General features: G+C 40.2%; 3 protein-coding genes across 4 annotated transcripts; 1 reads left to right on the top strand and 2 right to left on the bottom strand.

Moving 5' to 3' along the window:
- Positions 1 to 1,583: 1,583 nt before the first annotated feature.
- On the top strand, positions 1,584 to 18,983 carry nme6 (NME/NM23 nucleoside diphosphate kinase 6). 2 transcript variants are annotated; one of them, XM_077016909.1, is made up of 6 exons: positions 1,584 to 2,009; positions 2,721 to 2,753; positions 4,882 to 4,984; positions 15,907 to 15,946; positions 16,674 to 16,834; positions 17,652 to 18,983. In XM_077016909.1, exons 1-6 carry the CDS (start codon positions 1,917 to 1,919, stop codon positions 17,801 to 17,803), a joined length of 582 nt encoding a protein of 193 aa, XP_076873024.1. In that variant the 5' UTR covers positions 1,584 to 1,916; the 3' UTR covers positions 17,804 to 18,983. The 2 variants fall into 2 exon arrangements, with proteins under 2 accessions (XP_076873024.1, XP_076873025.1); XM_077016910.1 differs by lacking the exon at positions 2,721 to 2,753.
- Positions 5,982 to 13,104, bottom strand: LOC143523600 (uncharacterized). The gene is made up of 2 exons (XM_077018159.1): positions 6,515 to 13,104; positions 5,982 to 6,302 (listed from the first exon to the last, which is right to left on the bottom strand). The coding sequence occupies exon 1, from the start codon at positions 13,102 to 13,104 to the stop codon at positions 7,159 to 7,161; it is 5,946 nt and encodes a 1,981-aa protein (XP_076874274.1). The 3' UTR covers positions 5,982 to 6,302; positions 6,515 to 7,158.
- On the bottom strand, positions 17,998 to 22,186 carry baalcb (BAALC binder of MAP3K1 and KLF4 b). Its single transcript, XM_077016911.1, has 4 exons — positions 21,867 to 22,186; positions 20,774 to 21,246; positions 19,839 to 20,026; positions 17,998 to 19,556 (listed from the first exon to the last, which is right to left on the bottom strand). The coding sequence occupies exons 2-4, from the start codon at positions 20,955 to 20,957 to the stop codon at positions 19,383 to 19,385; spliced, it is 546 nt and encodes a 181-aa protein (XP_076873026.1). The 5' UTR covers positions 20,958 to 21,246; positions 21,867 to 22,186; the 3' UTR covers positions 17,998 to 19,382.
- Positions 22,187 to 24,004: the final 1,818 nt, after the last annotated feature.

The following is a 24,004-nucleotide window of genomic DNA, read 5'->3' as shown; positions in this document are numbered from 1 at the left end:
GCCATATGGTAATGCCCTAACCATTCCATGTATGGATATTGTATTGGGGCCAACAACTTGCAACAACTGCATAAAAAAAAAGACATTTGTGCAAGATGTGGTGTATTTAATGTACTATTTGCATCATATATATAGACAATGCCAGAACCAAGCCACTTGAAAATCTTGTAGCAACCTGCATGGTTCACTTGTGTAAGAAACAACCCTGAGCACATTTGTAAACACCATGGTTTGATAGACTCAGGAGTGCATCCTGACTGGGCTAACATTAAAGTGTGAACCTGTTGCTGGCACACAGCTACTCCAGAGTTAACGCTGATTTACTTCCTTGGGGATGCCAGTTGCTCAGTGTAAGCTCCACACAGCTGTCTCTGAGAGGCCCAGGCCCACGGCCGCAGGGATCAGAATAGAAAAGGTCAAAGGAGACCTGTATTTAGGATTGTAAAAGTTAAAACAGGTGCTAGTCAAGGAGAGGGGATGGCAGTGTTATCCCATGAGGACAACACATGCATGCATAGAAAGGAAAATTATGATAACATGGCACTGGAGTGGGAAAAAAATGTATATGCATGTATGATAAGAATGAAAACTGTAGTAACTGTAGTAGTTTATCCCTGCATGGTTTCCCTAAAAAGCAAGATATACAAAGAGTATAGTGTTTCCTGGATATTTAAAATATTGCTAACAAATATCTTATAAAGAATCTCCTTAATTGCAACAGAAAGGGTATTCACTGATATTCTGCAGGTGACCAAATGGTACAAAGGCACATGAATCACACAGGGTGTCAAAATGGGATGTGTATGGCTTCATTTGGTGTCAGAAACCCTGCTGTAAATACAACAAATGTACCAGGCAGTTTACTTTAGCAACCTCATCAAACATTTAGGTTCCTCTAATCTTCCAAAGTGTATTCAAACATTATTTGCTCTGTTTTTACACACAGCTTCTCTGAGTGTTACCAGCAGAGCTGGTGAACTGCAAATAAAGCTTATTTCCTTACGGAGAGAGAGGTGGAGACTTCACAATGATATTTCTGATAAAAATGTGTGTGGATTAGAGGTGTGCTCCCCCCCCCCTGTTGTTACTGTTGTTAGTCCAAATATGCAACAATAAAATAAAATCAGTAAATGTAACTAACAATGTAGACTGTTTTATTTTTATACTGAAGGGTGTTGTAAAGTGCTGTGTGAGCATATCTTTGTGTGTTTTGATACTTTGGATATGATATCTAAATACAGTAAATCCAGGTTCAGAACTAGTGACAAAAAAGTACAAATAGTATTTTACAAGATCCAAGAATTTAATTAACTGCAAATAATCTATTCTCTGTATAAAGGAACCGCTCAGTCTCAACGGGGAAAGCTAACTTTCTAACTGTTTGTATTAATCTTAAAAACCCGAAAAGCTTTTCAAGAAGTAAATTAATTAGCCTAATACCAATACCAATTTCTTGCCGTGAGTTTCCGGTATGGAGCGTTAAGACACGGACGTCTATGGTGTCTCGAGACGGAGGGCGTTTCAGCTACGCGTGTGTCCCGCCCCTTCTGAACGCCGATTGGACGACATCAGTTCCTGTTTTCGATATAATAAATATGGCGGCGCCCGTAGTTGCATGTTGTGACTCGCTAAAAGCCAGGACACCTTGAATAAACAAACAAACAAACAAAAAACCCCAATTATGCCTAAAGGTAATATGCTGAGAGGCAGGGTGTATTATTAAAGGCGTTTGAGTGTTTGGCGAGCTTAAGCTTTATCTTTGTAAAATGTTGGCTAATTAGCTAAGTTTCGTTTTAGCTTTAGCAGCACAGCTGCTAGCTATCTTTTCTTTTCACAAACATTAAATCTAAAATCCCGCGAGAATTTACGAGAGTTTATCGTGGAGCGCGTTGCCGTTTTTATCGCGAGCAGAGGTTATGATATTGACGGCACTGCCCCGTGCAGGAGTGCTGCAGCTCACCCTTGCGGTCATCAAACCGGACGCTGCTGCTCATCCCCTGATAGTGGAGGTGAGGCGATGTCTATTTCCGTGCACTGGGGGCTATTCACACCCACCATCACGGGCTCCTCCGTTTAATTTCCGCCCTCCACAGGTTCAAAGACATGAAAGTGACTTTTATTATAAAAGTTTACTTCAGCCGGGCGGGCTTGGGGCGGTTAAGTATCATGCTTTCATTTGTACGGGTGGATGCAAATGAAAAAAAAATACTAGTTTAGTTACGTTTACATTTGTATTAGATTTAACCTGTTCTTTGAAAACATTTTTGATATCTTCCTTTTAGCCTTTTTATGTATGAAGTATGTCCACCTGACCTGACAAAATGTTTTAATTCTTGAATAAGGATGATAAAAATTTTCTGTGAATTATTGCAAAATTATTTTTATTTTAGATATTTTAGTTTAGTTATTTTAGATAAATGATAATACAAGTTATTATTGCGTCCATTAAGGTGGACAGCAAATTTGCAAATTCAACAAAATGTAATATACTGATGAAAACAGCATTTACATGCTGTAAAATATAACCTATCCTGCTTTTAAGACCAGTCTGTTGCAAAAAACAGCAGCTATATTCTGTTGCATGTTTGTAGTAATCCCCCCCCCCCCCAAAAGAAAAAAATCTAGAAAAACATGCACTCCATGGTCCTCCGAAAACTATCTAAATGGAAATCAGGAGGTCTTTTTTGAGTCGCCTTGAATGAGTTCATTTTTACCCTCAGCACCCAGGACACAAAGCCTCAAGACACATGCAGGTGTGTGTGTGTGTGTGTGTGTGTGTGTGTGTGTGTGTGTGTGTGTGTGTACTTGCAGCATCATGACATTTTTGCATTTTCTACTTCAGTATACCAGGGCCAGGATTTTCTAGGGTTAGACCTGGCCTTTGTCTTGCTCCCTGATCTTAGTGGACACTGTCTTGCACCCTGATCACACTGTCTTGCTCCCTGATCTTAGTGGAAACTGTCTTGCACCCTGATCTTAGTGGACACTGTCTTGCTCCCTGATCTTAGTGGACTCTGTCTTGGACACTGTGCTTCAAAGGATGTGGGGTCCCACTAGTTCTTTAGTTTGTCTTGACATGATAAAACTGGCATTAATTAATGCCTGGGCTCTAATGCTTTGAAATGCAGAAGATCCTTTATTTCCGATTCTGAATTGTATGTAGATATCAGGCATTAAAGTGGTCACATCCAAAACATGAAAGAATACTTGGATGTACCACCTTTGATTCTTGCAGCTGTGAGGATACAATGAGACAGCGTGATCCATGAGGTCCTCTCATGTGTTTGTTGTACAGCCTCATGGAAAGTGCCCGTAGGATGTTCATCACTTTGCTTCTTTCTTACTGCATCTGACCAGAGCATGATGGAGCAACATATATCGCTGAGTTTTCTAACCATCAGGAAATGGAGATATTTTCATCAAAGGATGTACTTTTTTCTCCTTCTTTGATCTATGTTTCATTCTTCATTTTCAGATGTGCTCTGTTAGGCCTGTTTATTCTCCATGCGCCTGTGTCTCAGATCCCCTATAGTGGCAATTCCTGCAGAAGTAGAATGATACAAAGTAATGGTCAGAGAAGACCTTGTGAATCGTATTCATCGAGTCATCACAAGGCGTATAACTACATCTGCACACCTGTCCAGTCCACTGATCCCTCTATAGTCAGCTGAACCCTGGTGTTACTGAAATCTATACATGTATTGTGAGGTTGGTGTGCACATGTTCAGGCCCAAGGGGTTTTGGTTCATTTTTTGGAATGTATTGCTTAACAGACAGAAGGTTGAGTATAATATGCTCATCAATTTACTGGCTTTCTTGTGGACCTGTTGCTGGAAGAGTTTTTTCTCAAGGGCATCTCATACAGGTCTGATTTTGAAGACCTTATCAGAATTTCCTGGTTCCTTAGAGAAGTGGTCGACAAAGTGCAAATACCTATATGTACTAAATACTAAACATGTATGAAATCAAATCAAGGCTTTCTTTTGATAGCCAGTAATACTTGATCTTGCATATCTCAAATACGACATGATAATTTTTCATCTTGTTTATTTTTCAGAACCTGATATTCTTTTCTTTTTTAGGATTATGTAGTTTTTGTGTAATCCATTTATCAGGGCATCAGGACACAGACGCATAAAGAAATGTACAGGCTCTGTTTCCTAAATACTCACTTTCTCCTGGCCTAAAAAAGAGAGCAGGTCTCTCTCAGATTGATTGTTCAGATGTTCCTATATTTTGTCCATGTCTGCAAACCTGTCGAGGAGCTCATATTCAGTTCCAGCATACCTGCTGCTAGCACTACTGCTGCTAACACTACAGATCCGTTTTCCACCTGTTGCACCTCATCAACACTCTCTCTGTCACTCTGTCATTTCACTTGATTCGTTTCGTATCTCCTCCACTTTCCTGATCTACACTGTAAAATATAGAAACATAGAAAAAATATATGGAGCAAATATAAGCAAACAATAAGCATTTTCATCAAAATATACCTTTTTATTGAAAGATGATAACCGAAAGGACTCCGCAGAAATTCCTTCTGATCTGGATTCATCAAGTAGCCTATAGCTTTTGTAGCATTTACAATGACTTGCTCATAGTTGAACAGTGTTCATAGTGTTTTTGAACAATGTCCACTAAAGTGCAACTTTGACGTTTCAGCTATAGCCTACAGAACATAATGACTACCCACTGTAGTAACCACCATACTTGAAAGGCTTTGGGCTTCTTTAAACTGCCCTAACATCATCAACATTCTGAGCTAGGATTTTGGACCTTAACAATAGAAATAATAGAATTGCCTTGTATTCACCCTGTATTATTAATTTAAGTGTTTATTTCACAATTAAATCAAAAGATTTTTCGTCACTTACATTTAAGGCTCTTCATCAGAAGATTTTGGAGAACAACTTCATCATTGTCAGGAAGAAAGATCTCATGTGGAGAAGAAATGATTCAGAAAGGTTTTATGCAGAACACAAAGGTAAGGCACCGTCATCATTGTTCAAATAGACATTTATGCATGTGATATTTAAAGTAGTGTAAAAGGCTTAATTGACCTTTCTAAAGGTCAGGTTACAAGGAAGCAAAATCACAAAAAAGATGAAGATTACCAGTCCTTAAAGATAAAAAATTGCACTATATATGAATTCTGTGATCAGATGCAAAGCACTTTGTAAGTCGTTCTGTATAAGAGCGTCTGCTAAATGCCGTAAATGTAAATATATATATTACTACTCCCATTTACTATTATATTTATAGTGACTATTTTTAGAAGCAGTTGTACAACACCGTTAGTTTATCCATTAGTAGTTCCTATAGAGATGTGTAGCGCTTTAGACACGAATGGGTGATAACATACAGTAAGGTTACCTCAATTGACAATAGGGATAACACCAATGGACCAGTTAGGTTCGCTCGGGGAGCAAGTACATGGAAGAAATGAGACCAGGGATTGTTGAAATTTTAAAATGTATTGAAAGTTCTTTTTGTAAGATCTTTGAAATAAAACAAACGATCTTTAAACAAAACAGGTGTTCACAAAATACAATTTTCACAGAAAGTAAAAGAATATGAATGATCAACCCACAGGTAAATATGCACCTTTACTCAGTTTCACCTTTTACTTTGAGTTAAAGTGTTAATCAGGTCTAACACATATTTCTTTCTTTTAGATGTATTTACTCAACCTCTGTAAGTACTTATTATTATTATGGTATATTTACAGCTATTTTATCAACTAATTAATTAATTTATCCTTCTAGGTTCCCTTTAATTTAGGAGAAGTATTACGGTAAGTATTATATTTATTATCTTGGTAGGCTAGAGTTTAGAAATTTATTCTCTGTTTAAGAAGTTAGTTCAGGATTAGTTCTATGTTAGATTAACCTTTAGATTATTTAACCCAAAAACCATGAGTTTTACAGAACCATGAACAGTTACAGTAAAACAAAAAAAAACCAATAACCTCTTGTTTTCTTTCCACAGTTCTCAAATCTACAGAAATAAAATAACTGTTCAAAACAATTAAAATGTCCAACTTCTTGTTTCAGTGTCTAATATTTTTTTCTTCCAGAAAAAAAATGCTTTTGAATCAAATTTCAGTTCATTCAATTACCAGTGTCCGTGTGAGTGGAAACTGCTCAAGAAAATATTCCAAAGAGAAAATATACTCAAAGTTTACTCGTGTTGTCCGATACGGGCTTGGCTCGCCATCTTGACACCCACTCAGTGCACCGGCCGTGTGCAGCTGAGCGATGTGAAGAGAGTTCTTGAAGATAAATCAATCCCAACCAAAAAAACTGACCTGTTTACATAAAACAGCGTCTGAGTAACTCATATCATTTCTACAGTTCACTTAGCAAGATTAGCTTAGCTTAGCTGCTTGTGTTACATTCAATAGGATTAGTTTAGCATAGCGAGTAGCGCTAGCCGCTAAGCTAATTAGCGATATTTCATAGCTCTATTTACGTGACAGTTTCAATCAAAACACGTATAAAAGTGTGTTTAACACTCACCGAATCCACCCCGGTGTTCTTACACCGTATATTTTGATGAAACCTGGTTCAAAGTTCTCCTCCGTCTGCAGATTACCTAGGGCTAACTTGGAAAGTTTGGAAAGCTCGCAAAAGGATAAACTTCCTCCGTTTACCCTACTTTAGAGACGTCCTAGGTTCACTAGGTTCAGCGACCGTACCCAGCTATGAATAGAAAAGCTAAATCCTAGCATTTTCTAGGTTTAATACTCTTAGGTTCAGAAGTGCTCTCTCTATCTCTCACACAGAAGTCGTTCTGAGTATCCGAGCACTGCCCACTCCTCAACATAACCCGCTTCCGTCTCGCGGAGCAGTATGATTGGCTGCTGTTTAGCGCTCTTTCATTTTCTGGGAAACTGGTTGGCTACTTTTTTAGCGCCTTGAACCCTCTGAGAACTGATTGGCTGCATTTTTTTTCCTTTTTAGCGCCTTAAAATCTATTTTATTTCTTTTCTGAAATAAATTAACAGTTTCTCTTTTTTTTATTTTAACCTGTCTGGAAGAGTTTTTAATCTATTAGTGAATTATTTATACTATTTCAGAATAAATATAGATTATAATTATTATTTGCATTCTCCATTAATCTACTTTATCAGTGTCTGTGACCCATTTAAGACCTGGGTTACACCCTCCCGCCTTTAACTGCATGCACGTCCCTGTGCATTGGACTAATGGGGTGTTTCACAGCAGGCTTGACGTATTCCATAGAGGCAGCTTCTACAAGAGACTGGGTGAGGGCTGTAGTCATACCTTGGAACAGGGATTGGACTATGGAAATCAGCGGGTTTCCTAGCTCTGGGTAGGTTAGTCTCTTTGCTTTTCCTCTTTGTCTTGTGGAGCGTCTCACTGAGGCTTGAACTTCTTCATCATCAGATTCCTCTGTGGAATGCTGTAGGTGTTCTGCATTTTCTTCTTCCACTTCAGCAGGTGTAGCAGATTGTGACAATTCAGAATTGACAGCTGGATCATCTACATGGTCTGTAGGTAAGTATTCTATTTCTGCAACTCTTTCAAATAGGTTTTCTCTTTCAGGGATGTTCTCAGGTAAGTTCTCTCTTTCAGGGATGTTCTCAGGTAAGTTCTCTCTTTCAGGTGCTCTAGGTTCAGCAGGCAGATTCTTTACAGCTGGTTCATGCCGGATTCTGAAATTAGAGTCAACTGGTATTCTCTTATCCTCATGGATCTGAACAATTTTTACTGGTTCAAGTCTTAAAGGGACTGAAGAATAGTAGACTGGGTAGTCATCTGGATCAGAGTTGGAATCAGACTCTTCTGAATTCTCTTTGGGTGGCATCTGTCGTGTTCTTGGTCTCCTCACCTTGGTAACAGGGAGGTCAGCATCTTCTGGTGACAGGAAGTTGCATGGTCGGAGCAAATCTCGGTGCAATGTACGTAGGGGCCCAGCCTTGTTCTCAGGCTTTACCGTGTACACTGGGAGTTCTCCTGCTCTGTCTACAACAACATACACAGTAGATTCCCATTTATCTGACAATTTGTGTTTGCCCCTCAGTTTCACATTCCTGACTAATACACTATCACCCTTCTCTAGGGTTGATTCAGTGACTCTTCTGTCAAATCTGGCCTTGTTTCTTTCAGCAGATTTTGCAGCATTCTCTGTAGCCAATCTATAGCTCTCTTCCAATTGACTTCTCAGGTGGCTCACATACTGAGAGTGAGTTCTTCCATGTTGCTTGTTGACAGAAACATTGAAAGCAAGGTCAATTGGCAGTCTTGGTTTCCTTCCGAACATAAGCTCATAAGGGGTAAATCCTGTACTGTCATGCTTTGTACAGTTGTAAGCATGTACTAATGGCTTTACAAAATCTCGCCAACATGTCTTCTCTTTCTCTTGCAAAGTCCCAATCATGCTCAGTAGCGTCCGATTGAATCGTTCTACTGGATTTCCACGTGGATGATATGGTGTAGTCCTTACTTTACGGATTCCCATGACTTCACATAACTCTTTGATCGTTTTTGATTCAAAATCAGGACCTTGGTCACTGTGCAGTTTTTCAGGAACACCATAGTGGATTATGAAGTTCTCCCATAGGCACTTGGCTACAGTCCTGGCCTTCTGATTGGGAGTAGGTATTGCCACAGCATACTTGGTGAAATAATCTGTGATTACCAAGATGTCTTTGGTGTTACTGCGATCTGGCTCTAATGACAGGAAGTCCATACACACCAATTCTAGGGGTCTGGTTGCTCTGATGTTAACTAGTGGAGCAGCTCTTTCAGCTGGTGCTTTCCTGAGTACACAGCGACTACAAGTCTTAAGCTTCCTCTCTACATCTAATGCCATTTGGGGCCAATAAAAGCGTGCTCTTAAAAGATCTAGGGTACGCTCAAACCCTAGATGGCCCATGTCATCGTGGAGGCTCTTCATTACCATCTCTCTTAGCTCTTCTGGTAGAACTAACTGGAAATTGACATCTTGTCCTACTTGTCTTTTCCTGTACAAAATTCCATCCTTCAGTTGTAATCGATTCCATTCTCGACACATCATGGAAAGTTTTGGCATCTCTCTTCTCGCAGATGGGGGTGGCACCTCTCCCCTTTCAAAGGATGAGATTACTTCCCTGATAACAGGATCTGATCTCTGCTTCTGTTGTAACTCAGCCTCAGTTATCATCGGGATTACAGGAAACCCTTCAACATGTTCACCCAACACGAAAGCGTCAGGTATGGAATCAGGATGAGTGGCCAAGGATCCGACTAAGGGAATGGATTCAACTTCTGATGCATTCAAGGATGGCTGGCATACTAACCGAGCTTCACAGATTGCTTGGACCACTTCTGTGCTCACTTCTGCATTAGTGGTAAGCTCTGGTAAGTGCTGCAGTGTAAACTGTCTGATTCTGTCTTGTTCTTTCTGTGATGTAGGATCATCTATCCTAGTATTCATGGGATGGCGTGAGAGAGCATCTGCATCTAGGTTATGTTTCCCAGGTCTATATTGCAACTTAAAGGAAAACGTTGACAAAGCTGACAACCACCTGTAGCTTGCAGCGTCCAACTTCGCTGAAGTGAGGATGTACGTCAGCGGATTGCTGTCAGTAATCACTGTGAATGAATTTCCATATAAATAGTCAGAAAATTTGTCTGTTACAGCCCACTTGAGGGCCAAGAACTCAAGCTTATGCGCTGGGTATCGCGCTTCACTCTTTGAAAGACCACGACTGGCATATGCTATTACTCGTTGGTGCCCATCCTGCTCCTGGTATAAGGCAGCTCCGAGACCAATGGTGCTGGCGTCGGTGTGTAAGACGTATGGCAGACTGGGGTTGGCAAATCCCAGGACAGGGGCTGAAGTAAGCTTAGCGATGACTGTGTCAAAAGCTTCCTGACAGTTTTCTGTCCAACGGTCTCCAAACAGTTCTTTTGGCTTGTAGTACTGATTTTGACTTTTGGTCAGTTGGCACCCTTTTCTCTTAGGAGCATATCCTGCAGTTAGCTCATTCAGGGGTTTGACTATCTTTGAGAAGTCTCTGATGAACCTTCGATAGTACCCTGCAAATCCTAAAAAGGAACGGAGTTCTTTGAGGTTCTTGGGACTCGGCCAGTTCTTCAGGACTGCAATTTTCTCTGGGTCGGTTTCGACTCCATTACGGGATACAATGTGTCCAAGGTATCTGACAGATGTTTGGAAGAATTTACACTTCTCAGGGGATAACTTGAGACCATACTCCTTGAGGCGTTGGAGAACTTTGAAAAGGCGCTCCTCGTGCTCTTCCAAGGTTTCTGAGAAGATGATGAGATCGTCCAGAAAGACGATGACTTCTCTCAGATTGAGGTCTGACATACACTTCTCCATGAGCCTTTGAAATGTGCTTGGGGCATTGGTGATCCCTTGCGGCATACGGTTCCACTCCCAGAATCCTAATGGGCATACAAAAGCTGTTTTGTGTTTGTCTGCTTCTTCTAGCTCTATCTGATAATACCCTGACTTCAGATCAAGAACTGAGAACCACTTGGACCCTGTCAGCACAGAAAAGGTTTCCTCCAAATGAGGTAGAGCATATGCATCTTTCACCGTCTGCAGATTGAGTTTACGGTAATCTACGCAGAGCCTTACTTCACCGTTTTTCTTCCTGACTACAACAATAGGGGATGAAAAGGAGGACTCAGACTCTCTGATTACTCCAGACTCTAATAACTCTTCTAGATGTCTTTTAACTGCATCAAAGTCCTGAGGATGTATGGGTCTAGCTCGCTGTTTGAAAGGAGTTTCATCAGACAACTTGATGCGATGTTTCACTTGGTTTGTGTGTCCAAAGTCCAGGTCATGGTGAGCAAAGATTTCAGGCATAGCTCTCAGTTTGCACTCTATCCTTTCTCTCCACTCAGTTGGGATAGGTGAATCATCAAAGTCGAACTTGATATTTGCATCTGTGACAGAGGCTGTTATAGGTAAGGTATCACTGGGCAGGATTTGTTGCAGTGCATGCAATTCAGCAAGAACTCTGTTAGGAGTTAGAGTGATATCATGGTCTGTCTCATTCCTCAGCACAACAGGCAGCTTAGCATGAAACTTGTCAGGCAGAGTAATCAGGCTGTTGGTCACAATGAGGCCACCAGGAAAAGAAGCTGTTGAGGGTGACTCCAGAACAACCCAGCGGTCGGCACCTCGGTGGTTTACAGATCCCTCCACAATAGAGCTCTGGCGTGCTGGGATGACCTCGGGTACATTACTGTGAAGCCTTACGGTGCCTACTGTGCAGTTTTCAGTTTGTTTATGTCTCATTTCCAGTGTTTTCAGGACCATTTTATAGCCATGATGCGGTGACTGATGGTTGAGCCGATTCCTCTCAAAATGCTTCTCATACAGGACATCCAAGGTGTTTGTTCCTATCAGCAAGGTGGGTCGTGTGGCTTCGCTGATGTCTGCGACAACTAAGGCTAGGGTAGGAACTTCCACAGCTGTACCTAGAAATTCTTTTGGAAAAGTGATATTCAATTCTACATAACCTGAATAAGGAACAGGCTGTCCATTAGCTGCTTCTACTTCTAGAAGATCACCAATAGGGTTACATCTCAGGGTTGGCTGATGTGTCTCATGAAAGGATTGGGAAACAGTTGTCACCTGTGACCCTGTGTCAAGCAAGCAGTTGTATGTCTGTCCATTGATTACCACTTTAGAAGTACACTTGGTCCCTACGAGACCTCTTGGTAAGTTACCATATGTTTTGGTCTGCGTGGTTTGGTTATTTACACTAGCCCTGGTAACATTAGGGTTCTTAGTTCTCTGTGAGATTGCCGGGTTCACTGGATTGTGTTCTCTGTCCCAAGCATGCTGCTTCTCAATCAATTGCTTCTTTTTAGTAGCTACTAGGGAAGGATTGGAATCAGCTGAACAAAATACAGCAGTATGTCCGTCTTCCCCACAGCAGAAACAGTACCATGGTCTTGGCCTTTGACTGGGCTCTCGGGGTGCACTTATCTGTGTTTCTTGTGTCACTGCTCTGTCTCTTTTCTTGTTTCTCGTCTCTGACAGCATTGCAATGGGTTTCTGTGGCTCTGGAACCATGTTGGCAACTTGACTCTGTAATTGGGCCACTTGTTGTCTCAGCTCTAAAATAGCACTGCCTGAGTACTCAGGGCATTTTGGCTTCGGCTTTGACACTTTAAGTTGCCCTTGCAGGTCTTTGATTTGTTTCCTTAGGCTGTTAACCTCAGTACTAAGGGATTCTTCTTCTTGGCTTATGTCACAAGTCTCAGCCCTGACAGCATGGGAACTGGCACGAAACTTTGCATTACCAAGATGCTTCTTCATTCTCACGTCTTTGGCGATGTGTTTATCTTCTTCCATACGAAGATGGAACAAAAGCTCAGAAAAGGAAGGTGGGTTATTCCTCTTTTGTTCCAGCTGGAGATCAGCAAGTAACGCATTATCCCAACATCCACGGCAGAACTGGCGTAACAGGTGCCTGTTCATTTCGCTGGTGGGTAAACTGCCTTGTTTGATCACTTTACTTAAGACAATGTAGAGCCTTTGGAGGTATTCAGATGGCTTTTCACCAGCATCCTGTAGAGTATTCAAAAACCTAGCAAAGAGCTCGTCGCCGTCTTCGACAGTGGCGTAAGCTGAGTCAAGTAGATCAAGATACGCTCTTGGGGAAGCCTGTGGTCCCAGATGCTTTACTAGATTAGCTGCTGGAGGCAAAAGACTATCAAGAACTCTTCTAGATCGACACAAGTCTGACATTGCAGGGTCTTGCAGAAGTAGCTCAACATTGTTTCTCCAAGTCTCATAATCTACCTCATTGTTAGGATGGGGTTTCTTTCCTGAAAAGACTCTGAGCCTTACTGGGGCATTTGCAGATGCTGCGGTTTCTCCACTCCTTATAACATGTTCAACAACAACTCGTTGGATAGCAGGTGGGTTCAATTCCTCAGGTGTGAGCACCATATTATGTCCCGATCGTCTTTCTGAGTTCATCACTGGGAAGCTCTGAGAATGCGTTGGTGAATGTGGATAAGCTGAAGGCACTTGATTCATAGGTTCTGCCTCACATAAGCTGGAATCATCTTGGATTCGGTCAGTTTGGTTGTCTTCTTGAGATTCCATTGTTTCACGGCATAGGGAGAGTTGCTCTTGTAAAAGTTCTACTAGTGGTTTTCTGCTCTGTGCTGCTAGCTTTTGAAATTCTGCTAGGAACCAGTTTGCATCAGTTTTTGTGGCTGAAGGCATGTATACACTTGCCAAAGCAGTTATCTTGTAGGAGACATCTTTTTGCCTTGAACTACGGTAAGTAAGGGGCAGCAAAGGTCTTAGAGTTCCGAGAGCTAAAGAGCTTTTAAACTCGATTATTGCACTTTTGTGAAAGGCTGACGTGGGGTTATCAATATGAAGCACCCTTCCAATGTAGCCATGCTGCTCTAAATAGTCAGATAGTTCTGTATCTATCTCTGTCTCAGTTAAACCACTAACAAGAACTGAGTTAGCAACTATAACTGCTTCTTGTTCTACAATCTCCATGGTGAGTATACACTTTGAGTACTGATTTAGATCTAGCTTTTGCTTAGCTTATTTCTGTAGTTTATATGTACGTGTTCTAGTTATTTGGTCTCACTGCTTTCAGTTTTTATTGCTCCTGGCTGGCTCGCCAAGTTTTATGTAGCGCTTTAGACACGAATGGGTGATAACATACAGTAAGGTTACCTCAATTGACAATAGGGATAACACCAATGGACCAGTTAGGTTCGCTCGGGGAGCAAGTACATGGAAGAAATGAGACCAGGGATTGTTGAAATTTTAAAATGTATTGAAAGTTCTTTTTGTAAGATCTTTGAAATAAAACAAACGATCTTTAAACAAAACAGGTGTTCACAAAATACAATTTTCACAGAAAGTAAAAGAATATGAATGATCAACCCACAGGTAAATATGCACCTTTACTCAGTTTCACCTTTTACTTTGAGTTAAAGTGTTAATCAGGTCTAACACATATTTCTTTCTTTTAGATGTATTTACTCAACCTCTGTAAGTACTTATTATTATTATGGTATATTTACAGCTATTTTATCAACTAATTAATTAATTTATCCTTCTAGGTTCCCTTTAATTTAGGAGAAGTATTACGGTAAGTATTATATTTATTATCTTGGTAGGCTAGAGTTTAGAAATTTATTCTCTGTTTAAGAAGTTAGTTCAGGATTAGTTCTATGTTAGATTAACCTTTAGATTATTTAACCCAAAAACCATGAGTTTTACAGAACCATGAACAGTTACAGTAAAACAAAAAAAAACCAATAACCTCTTGTTTTCTTTCCACAGTTCTCAAATCTACAGAAATAAAATAACTGTTCAAAACAATTAAAATGTCCAACTTCTTGTTTCAGTGTCTAATATTTTTTTCTTCCAGAAAAAAAATGCTTTTGAATCAAATTTCAGTTCATTCAATTACCAGTGTCCGTGTGAGTGGAAACTGCTCAAGAAAATATTCCAAAGAGAAAATATACTCAAAGTTTACTCGTGTTGTCCGATACGGGCTTGGCTCGCCATCTTGACACCCACTCAGTGCACCGGCCGTGTGCAGCTGAGCGATGTGAAGAGAGTTCTTGAAGATAAATCAATCCCAACCAAAAAAACTGACCTGTTTACATAAAACAGCGTCTGAGTAACTCATATCATTTCTACAGTTCACTTAGCAAGATTAGCTTAGCTTAGCTGCTTGTGTTACATTCAATAGGATTAGTTTAGCATAGCGAGTAGCGCTAGCCGCTAAGCTAATTAGCGATATTTCATAGCTCTATTTACGTGACAGTTTCAATCAAAACACGTATAAAAGTGTGTTTAACACTCACCGAATCCACCCCGGTGTTCTTACACCGTATATTTTGATGAAACCTGGTTCAAAGTTCTCCTCCGTCTGCAGATTACCTAGGGCTAACTTGGAAAGTTTGGAAAGCTCGCAAAAGGATAAACTTCCTCCGTTTACCCTACTTTAGAGACGTCCTAGGTTCACTAGGTTCAGCGACCGTACCCAGCTATGAATAGAAAAGCTAAATCCTAGCATTTTCTAGGTTTAATACTCTTAGGTTCAGAAGTGCTCTCTCTATCTCTCACACAGAAGTCGTTCTGAGTATCCGAGCACTGCCCACTCCTCAACATAACCCGCTTCCGTCTCGCGGAGCAGTATGATTGGCTGCTGTTTAGCGCTCTTTCATTTTCTGGGAAACTGGTTGGCTACTTTTTTAGCGCCTTGAACCCTCTGAGAACTGATTGGCTGCATTTTTTTTCCTTTTTAGCGCCTTAAAATCTATTTTATTTCTTTTCTGAAATAAATTAACAGTTTCTCTTTTTTTTATTTTAACCTGTCTGGAAGAGTTTTTAATCTATTAGTGAATTATTTATACTATTTCAGAATAAATATAGATTATAATTATTATTTGCATTCTCCATTAATCTACTTTATCAGTGTCTGTGACCCATTTAAGACCTGGGTTACAGATGGCTTACAGCATGCTATTATTTGGGTTGTTATGCTAATTAGTGTGACAGCACTCTGCTTGTCCTCACCACCCAGTGGTGTTCATGCTATTCTCTGCTTTCTGGAGCACGTCCTTTTCTCCCAGAGAAATGATTGACAGCAGCTGTCTTTAGTTGTGACAGACTGAGGAATGAGCTCACGTGTGTGTAATCTGTAGTTCTGAATGATCCGAGGAGTCATATCACAGTGGATCAGCAGACTCCCGAACCAGCCTAATGGGGGTTAGCAGCCTGGGAAGATCTCTAGGAGAAGCTGTGATGCAGCCTGTTTGAAGTGCAGATTGTTTTCTGTCTAAGTGCCCATATCAGGGGATGCCAGCTGGTAATAGCTCAGGCCTCCCACTGTGTTTTACCCAGTCTGTTGTTTGTGCTTTGCAGGACGATTCTTCTACCAACGACTTGTTGAATTCATGTCAAGGTAAGTACGATCATCATCGAGTTACTAAATACCATCTGTCTGATTCCTCACCAGATTCCTTGATTGATAAATAAATAAAAAAATAAAAAAATAATAATAATATAAATTAAAAAATTATATATATATATATATATATATATATATATATATATATATATATATATATATATATATATATATATATATATATATATATATATATTAGTAGTATTTATATTCTAGTATATAGATATATAGATCCTTTTTGTATTGGTGAAGGCAAAAGTATTTATGACTAAGGTTTGAGTAAATAAGTAATAAGTATGATATTATGAGAAAATAATTTCAGTCCATATTCTGACGAGCTGTGTTTAGACCTTGATGATTTTAAGACCTGATCTCTACTTTCGGGTGAGGGGCCTTTTACAAATGGCATTTACTTTTTTTAAGGAATACATACGTGTGATCTTTATTCACAGAAGCTATATGAATCTTGTTGCGTTAGTCCAGAGGTGTTCAGTGGTAGGAGCCTTCTCAGCTATTGTAGATCCTTTTTTGTTTCAGCTCCTTGTTGAACAAGGTAGTTTTCTGGGCTGGTGTGTTTAGAACAGAGCGCAAATGAAACGACGAATTGGCACAGGGACTGAATTGGAAACCTCAGTTTCAAGGCAAATGCTGACACCATGTCTTTTCATTGTACACCCTGCAGTCCAATGATAAGAATTAACACACCTTGCTTACACTACAGTGGTCCAATGAGAGCCTACATCCTGGCTAGGGAGGATGCTGTCGTGCGCTGGCGAGAATTAATGGGTCCCACCAAAGTGTATCGGGCGCGATACACTTCTCCAAAGTCCATCCGGGCTGTGTATGGGCTCACTGATACCAGGAACACCACTCATGGTTCAGGTAGCCCCTATTATGTTGTTATTTTCACACCTTCTGATTTCTGATTGAAACCAATAAATGTGCTTGGATGTCAAACATATTTGGCAAAAATAAATAAGCTTTTTTCCTAAGAACCTTCTGCCAAAATTACTGAGCAACAATCTTTTCTTTGTTGGCCCCTTTCACATGGGACCATTAATGCAGAGTGTTCTTTTGTTGTTATTCACATTTAAGCATGTAGCAAGCAGTTTATTTTAAGTAATTTGGTATTGAGCAGTGAGTGTTGGGTCCATTGTAAAGCAGCTCTTCATAACACACTTCAAATTAGTGTGCAGGTAGGAACCCTTTTCTCCAATGTTCCTGTTGTTTTTCCTGCCTGTTATTTCTTACTGAAGAAAAACTCTTTGTTGGCAAAAAAGAACAAACAAACTGCTTTTTCACTGCAGAACTCTAAAGCAGGTGAGAAGTCCAAATGAGAAACTGTAGTGGACTGAGAGCTGTCTGCTGTCTGCCTTGATTGTCTGCATTTTTTTCCTTGAATGTCCAGGACTGGGTCTGTCTTTTGTCCTGCTGCTCCCAACAAAATATACATTTATTTCCCACAAAGAAAGTTTTTCACAGTTCGGTGAACATTGTCCCACAGACGCACACACCACCCGAGCAGGCTGAATAAAGACACCTGCTCATGACGCATGCATCCATGACTTGTGGACCACATTTTCCTTTGTAATCTGCCCTGAGGTTCTTGCCTGTGAATGATGCTGTGGGCAGCTCTACCTCTCCTTGCCTCTGTGGTTCTGGTTTGGCTAATTTAAAATCATCTCTTGTGCCCTTGCAGATTCGGAGGAATCAGCTAAGCGAGAGATTGCCTTCTTCTTTCCAGGATTCAGTGTTCAGCAGTGGCTGGAGAAAGAGGAGCCGTTCCTTAGAGCAGGACATGTGGAATATGACCCAGAAAAGCAAATTCATACTCCACTCAGACAGAGCTGACCATCCAGATGCTTAATAAGGTCCTGGATTGACGGCACCTAGACAGAGCTGACCATCCAGACGCTTAATGAAGTCCTGGATGAACAGAAAGAGCTAGAGACACTGAGTATGCCTGGAGTATGTGAACTGACGTGTTACCCTCGCCCTCTCAGACTCTCAGAACTCAGACGTGTGTATGGTTCATTCTTTTGCAGTTGTGCAAGCGTGTGCCTGAGTTTCAGAGGTTTTATGTCATTTGTCTTCTTAAATTATTTGGCACTGTGCGTACTTTGAATCTTTGCTTTTATTGAGGTAGACTTTCCACTGGAAGGTTTGTCCTCAGCTAAACAAGAAATATGAACAAACAACACCAACAAGAACACAGTTTTCACAGTGTCATTGCAGAACTCTGGACAATGTGTTTTCTGTTCATTATTCCAAACAAAATGACCCAATAACAAAATGGTCTTGGATATTAAGAATCTCTTGAAAGATCACTCACGTTAAGAGTTTAACATTTAATAAAAACTTAAAATGGGTCATTTGTTATTTTTGATTAGACTGTTTTTACATGTCACGAAACTTCATTTGAACTATAGTATTTTAAAACTTGATAGCTGAAAAGTAATGGAAAGACTAGATTGGATTTTGATTCTTTTTCTGACGATTGTGACACTCCTGAGTATTTAAAGTTTAAACTAAACATTTTAATTTAAATATTTTAGTGGCAGTTTTTTTCTGAGCAGACGAAAGCACATATTATTTGACTTGTAACATAAACAATAATGGTGTGCTGGTGTGCTTCTACAAATGTACTACACATTAAAATACAGCTTTAATAGAGTCACTTGGAAAGCTTAAACTTTAAATTAACACTTCTCTAAATGTGAAAAGGCATTCATGAATGAAGAGATGTGTAGAAAGATTAGCCCAACCTCATCTGACACATCATACCAGTAGAGTAAAACTGCAAGGCCAGTTTTCTGTTAATTATTTTGACAGCTTTTAAGATGGCCTTTGCCTTTATATTAAATGTCCTGTCAGATCCTCGAGGCACTCTTATTGGTGGGTAATGGCTTTATATTACCCACCATGTTTTAAGCATAAAATAGATGTTTTCTCCATGTAATATATTTTAACCATGTGATATCTTTTAACCTTAGCAAAAGAATTCTTCGCAAGATTAAAATAGTGTAGAGGCCCTGTGGTGTTTGTCTTTTGATTGTCCCACATCTGCCCTGCATTTTAAAATGTTGTCAAATATTAGACTTTACTTGCTGTATAACATGATTTAGACCTATAGCATAGTCTTTAAAGTTATTATCGTTAAGAAAGACCGGTTAATGATGCATAAAAGCACATATATATGGTATAAATCAGCAAAATAAATCACAAAAATTAAACAAACCTTAAGACCATAGAACTCCAAGTATTCTAATAAAGGAAATTAGACAGTACTTCAATCATAGACCTGGTGTGCTTCTACAAAACTCAGTTCAGACCTACACGCAGTTCTTCTTTGGTCCATGGTGGCTACGTCTTGTCAAGAGTTTTCACAAGGCATACATTTCAGTCCATGTTAATTGTCTTCTTGGTATCTTTATTTTATTACCGAGTCTCCTGGTGCTTCCTTCAAGCTGTCCCGGGGTTTCATGACCTCAAAGGTAGTGTGGGATTTTTCCTTGATCTTCCCAGCCTTGTCTACCTGACGGATGCTCTGAGTCACAGTGATGGTCACCTGCTTGGTGGACATCCTGTTGTCCTGCCATTTGGTCTAAAGAGTGTGACACAGACAAATAATGTCCAGTACATAACAGAGATCTTTCCCAGCGAATGAATCTGTGTTCATTTACCAGACCACCTAATGTGGACTTTCAACTCATCTCTTTAAAATATTCTTAGAAACACAGTGCATTACGTTTGTGGTTCCAAGGCTATCTGGGTTATAGGGTTTTAAATTCGTGGCTTAATGTTTAGATGGCAAACTAATAATCAAGATCGAGATCAAATGCACAGCTTCATATGGACAATCATCGTTGACTAGAAAGGTTCTTACAATCTCCTCAGTACATAGGACGCTTCTCCTCTGCACTGTGGTGCTGGGGCAGGACAGGTCCTGTTCCTCATGGCAGGCTGATGCTGCAGGACTGTCCCCTGTCCCATCAGCGAGGACAGCGTCCGTCCCAGTAGAGCACACCTTCAGGTACGCCTGGGCAGGGGCGGGCAGGCCATCGTCAAAGATATCTGTGCAGGTAGAGATGAACAAAAGATGACAAAACAAAACCTTAGATGAGCCAAGTATCGCATGTTTAGAGTAAAGCTGAACCTGGTATAGATGTTCTATTACATGGGGGTGATTTTTTCACATGTATTTCGTTATATATACTCGGGGCTTCTTTATAGCGAGTGTGATGATCCTGCTGTTCACATGGGAGATGGATGATTCATGTATTCAACTCCAAAATAACACAGATTATACAGACAGTGCGCCATAGTCTCCGCCCTGGTGCATGGTCTACGAAGACGCACACTGACATCAGCGCACCAATTCAGTGAAAATCAGCTCACATTTAGGAAGTGATGAAGAGTGAGACTGGAAGGCAGTGCCTGAGCAGCTCCATGTGCCTGCGAGTCTCCGCTCACCCGTCTGTTTCCTTGTAGGCTGCCTAGCTACTGTAATAATTGTGCTCTGGATGATAAGGCGCTCTTATTGTGTAAAGCCTAGACCGTCCTCATGTGGGAAGCCACGGAAGGGATGGAGCCATTGCCATGGCAACAGAAGCCTGGCGGAACCGTTTGCTCACCAATACTGGTGTCTTGGTGCTCTTCTGTACTGGTAAAAACATGGGACTGGTCAATAACTCAATATTATTGATTATGAACTAAGGACCACGGTGTGTTGCAGAATTATTTACATACAATCTTTGTATTTACATATGTATATATGCCTTCTCATAGTCATTTCAGTCATACACCTATTACCAGACTTACCAGGGTTGCCTGCTTTCTCTGATGTGAAGCCAGCCTCGGAGGAATTCTCTGAGGGAATGTTGTGAATTGACGACAGAGGTATGTCTGTATCTGTGCTGGTCAGCCAAGTGGATTCGGTCTCTTTAGTCCAGCTCTCCAGGTACCGGGGCTCCAGGGCATCTGTCCTAGAACCTCCACACCCCATGGCCTCCCCGAAGGACACCAGGTATGCCAGATGAGTGTAGGCTAGTCACTGTGCAGATATTAGTTCGTCTTGGCATTGAGGGCTTCACTGAGACTTATGTCCTTTCTCTCGACATATATACATATACACACATTCCTCATTTAAACTCTGGTAAGTTTTTATTTGTGAGTCTTTAAGCCCTTTTGGTATGATCCACTGCTGTAGACACTCTGGACTTGGTTGACCACGATGGTCCTGATTTGTGGCTTTTCACCGATCAGCATATCAAACATTGAAGCTGGATTCATTTCTGTGGAATACATAAGACAATGTTACTTACTGTAATGGTCACTTACTGTAATGTAAACAACGATGTACAATTAATCCAAATCCCACTATTTTTAATTGCTCTTGACTGGGAAACAAATGTGATTAAAGCTTAAAAGAAACAATTTAAATGGCATACGGATACAAATAAATACTGTGGAATATAATGGGAGTTAAGAAAACTATAAATATTGCAGTGTAACCCATGAGATATACACAGGTGTACATGAAACAGGTTTGGTATCGATAGAGATGAAGTAAATAATCGTAACGGACTCTAACACCTCGATTTCTATTAAAACATTCAGCGGACAGAGTGATAGACACGGCTCACAATCAGTTTGCGCCACTGAAAACAACTCATCCTAATCCCAAAATAACGATACGACATACTATTACATTCAAATTCATGACATCATCCTGAAGAAGAACAGCAAGTCTTGTTTGTATTCTGCATGTTACCCATCCAGTAAAAATATATCACAAAAAAATAATACGGAATGTCGGCATAATATGACACTAATAACCTAGCGTTCATTAGCTATAACAGACGTCTTAAGCATTATTCCTAGAAAAACTTAAGTCTTAAAAATAATCACTCACCAGGGAATCTGGGCCTTCTCGCTTTATTTCCGAAATGAATCTTAAGAATCGCAGAGGTGTGTGGCAGCGGGGATGATCCCCCGCTCCGCGTCTAGGTTTCAGTAATATCACTCCCTCACTCAGTATATATTGTATGTGTGAGCCCGTCTCCCTCTCTTCTCCCTGCTAATGAGAAGCGCCTCGGTCCAAAGCTCTGAGCGCGTTTGTGGTCCGCTTCGACCAAGGGGGCGTGTGGTGCTCTTGTCGAAAACATTCCATTAAAAACATACACGTGCCAAGAGCGTACTTTGCACTAGATTACAAGTAAGATTGGGTTTGTAAATATCACTTTGTAGGATATTTAGGGCAGACGTGTCAGCTCAGCACCCAAGACGAAATTGCTTCAAGACGAAATTCACTGTAAATTTTAACAGGCAATGGCGAAGCTGTAATAAGATATGTCACTCACGAGAGAAATTTATTAGAAAGCCCTAGTGTGTAACCATTCTGTGTCATCCTGTAGCTTTTCAGCAGTGGTTAGTTTATGACCACCACATCACTATTAGACATCGCTAGACATTGTTAAGTGAAAGGCGACTCTCAACCTAGGACTGACAAGGCTACATATGAAGAAAAAATAACACTAATATTGCTGGTACCAACCGAGCACCCAGAGATATACCCGTACCCCTGTATCTGATTAGCAGTGGTCCTCTGATGAGAAACTGACCACTGATGAATGAAATCGAGGATGGCTGTGCATTCTTACAGATGGGCTGTAGTCTTCAACTCAACACTTAATTCATGTATCCAATAAAGTGGCCAGTGAAGGTAAAATGTAGGTGTAAAGTATGCAAAAACGTTTTGAGAGCACTGTAGCCTATACTGCTGTTTTGCACCCTTCTCGTTATTTGTCTCCTAATGTCCAATATACATTATATCAATGGCTTATAACAAAAGTGGATTGATGTGCATATTAATATATATAAGTGACCTTTTGCCCACATTAACCATGTCCAGTTAGGGGTTTTAGAATGGTTATAAGGCTATTCCTATGCATGAGATATGATGAAATATAACATTCTGAAGAGATAAGTAGGCCTATTGAAACACCCAAAAGGATTTAAAAAATTGCTTGAATTTTGCTGGAGCATTTTACTGACAAGGTGACACATTATCCACTCAAGGCAAACCATTTTGCTTCTCCAAAATGATCTACACAAGCATGATTACAACTTGAATGCACATTCATTTCAAATTAAAATATTTTTGTTGACTGGTGCGTTTCTTCTGAGGGGCTAATGTAATGCTGAAGAATAGAAAAGGCTTTTAAGTAAAATTTAGGAGATAAATACGCTGTACTCTGTTAGCTTGCTTTGATTATATATCAACATCTTGTCGTGTATTGATTTTGTGTGGTGTGAGTCAGCTAAGACTAATGAATGCACATCCTTCTTCATGTTTATGGAGCTGAATCTGTTGGCATATCAAAGTCTATTTCTTACACGTCTTTTCTTCTGTCCATTGCAATGAAACACCATATTTTTAAAATACCTAATCTTTTATCTCTGTATATATTAAATATAACATAAATATGATATATTGTGATGACTGTAAACTGTAGATTTTAAAGATAATTCATATCTAAATACTGTAAATAGTTGACAATAGATTATTAGTGGAACAGTAAATAAAGCCTAAATGTTTCATATTTGCCAAAACCATAAAATATTTGTTCCCTCTGCTAGAGAAAACCACAGTCAGGAGGTTGGACTTGTGGAGCATTGGGATTAATGGATAATTACTGAACTGTACTACTAAGGTTGACACAATTACCATCTTAATGACAACTGAGTTTGTGCACAATTGTTTTTCCAGCATGTGAAGCCCAGCAATGCACTCTTCATCAAGACTGATGAAGATGAAGACATCTTATAGCTCGTCACTAAAAGCACAGAGGAGGATCCAAACGCAAGGTGCAGAGATCAAAACACACACACACACACACACACACACACACACACACACACACACACACACACACACACACACACAGAAGGCAGAAGTACAAAAAACAGGAGAGACAACAAAAAACCCCAGAGGCAAACAATATTTCATAAAGACACCAGGGAACACGAGGACTATTTCTATGGCAGTGG

Source organism: Brachyhypopomus gauderio, chromosome 9 (assembly GCF_052324685.1).
Source record: "Brachyhypopomus gauderio isolate BG-103 chromosome 9, BGAUD_0.2, whole genome shotgun sequence".
Classification (NCBI taxonomy): Eukaryota; Metazoa; Chordata; class Actinopteri; order Gymnotiformes; family Hypopomidae; genus Brachyhypopomus; species Brachyhypopomus gauderio.
This window is presented reverse-complemented; position numbering and strand designations above follow the sequence as displayed.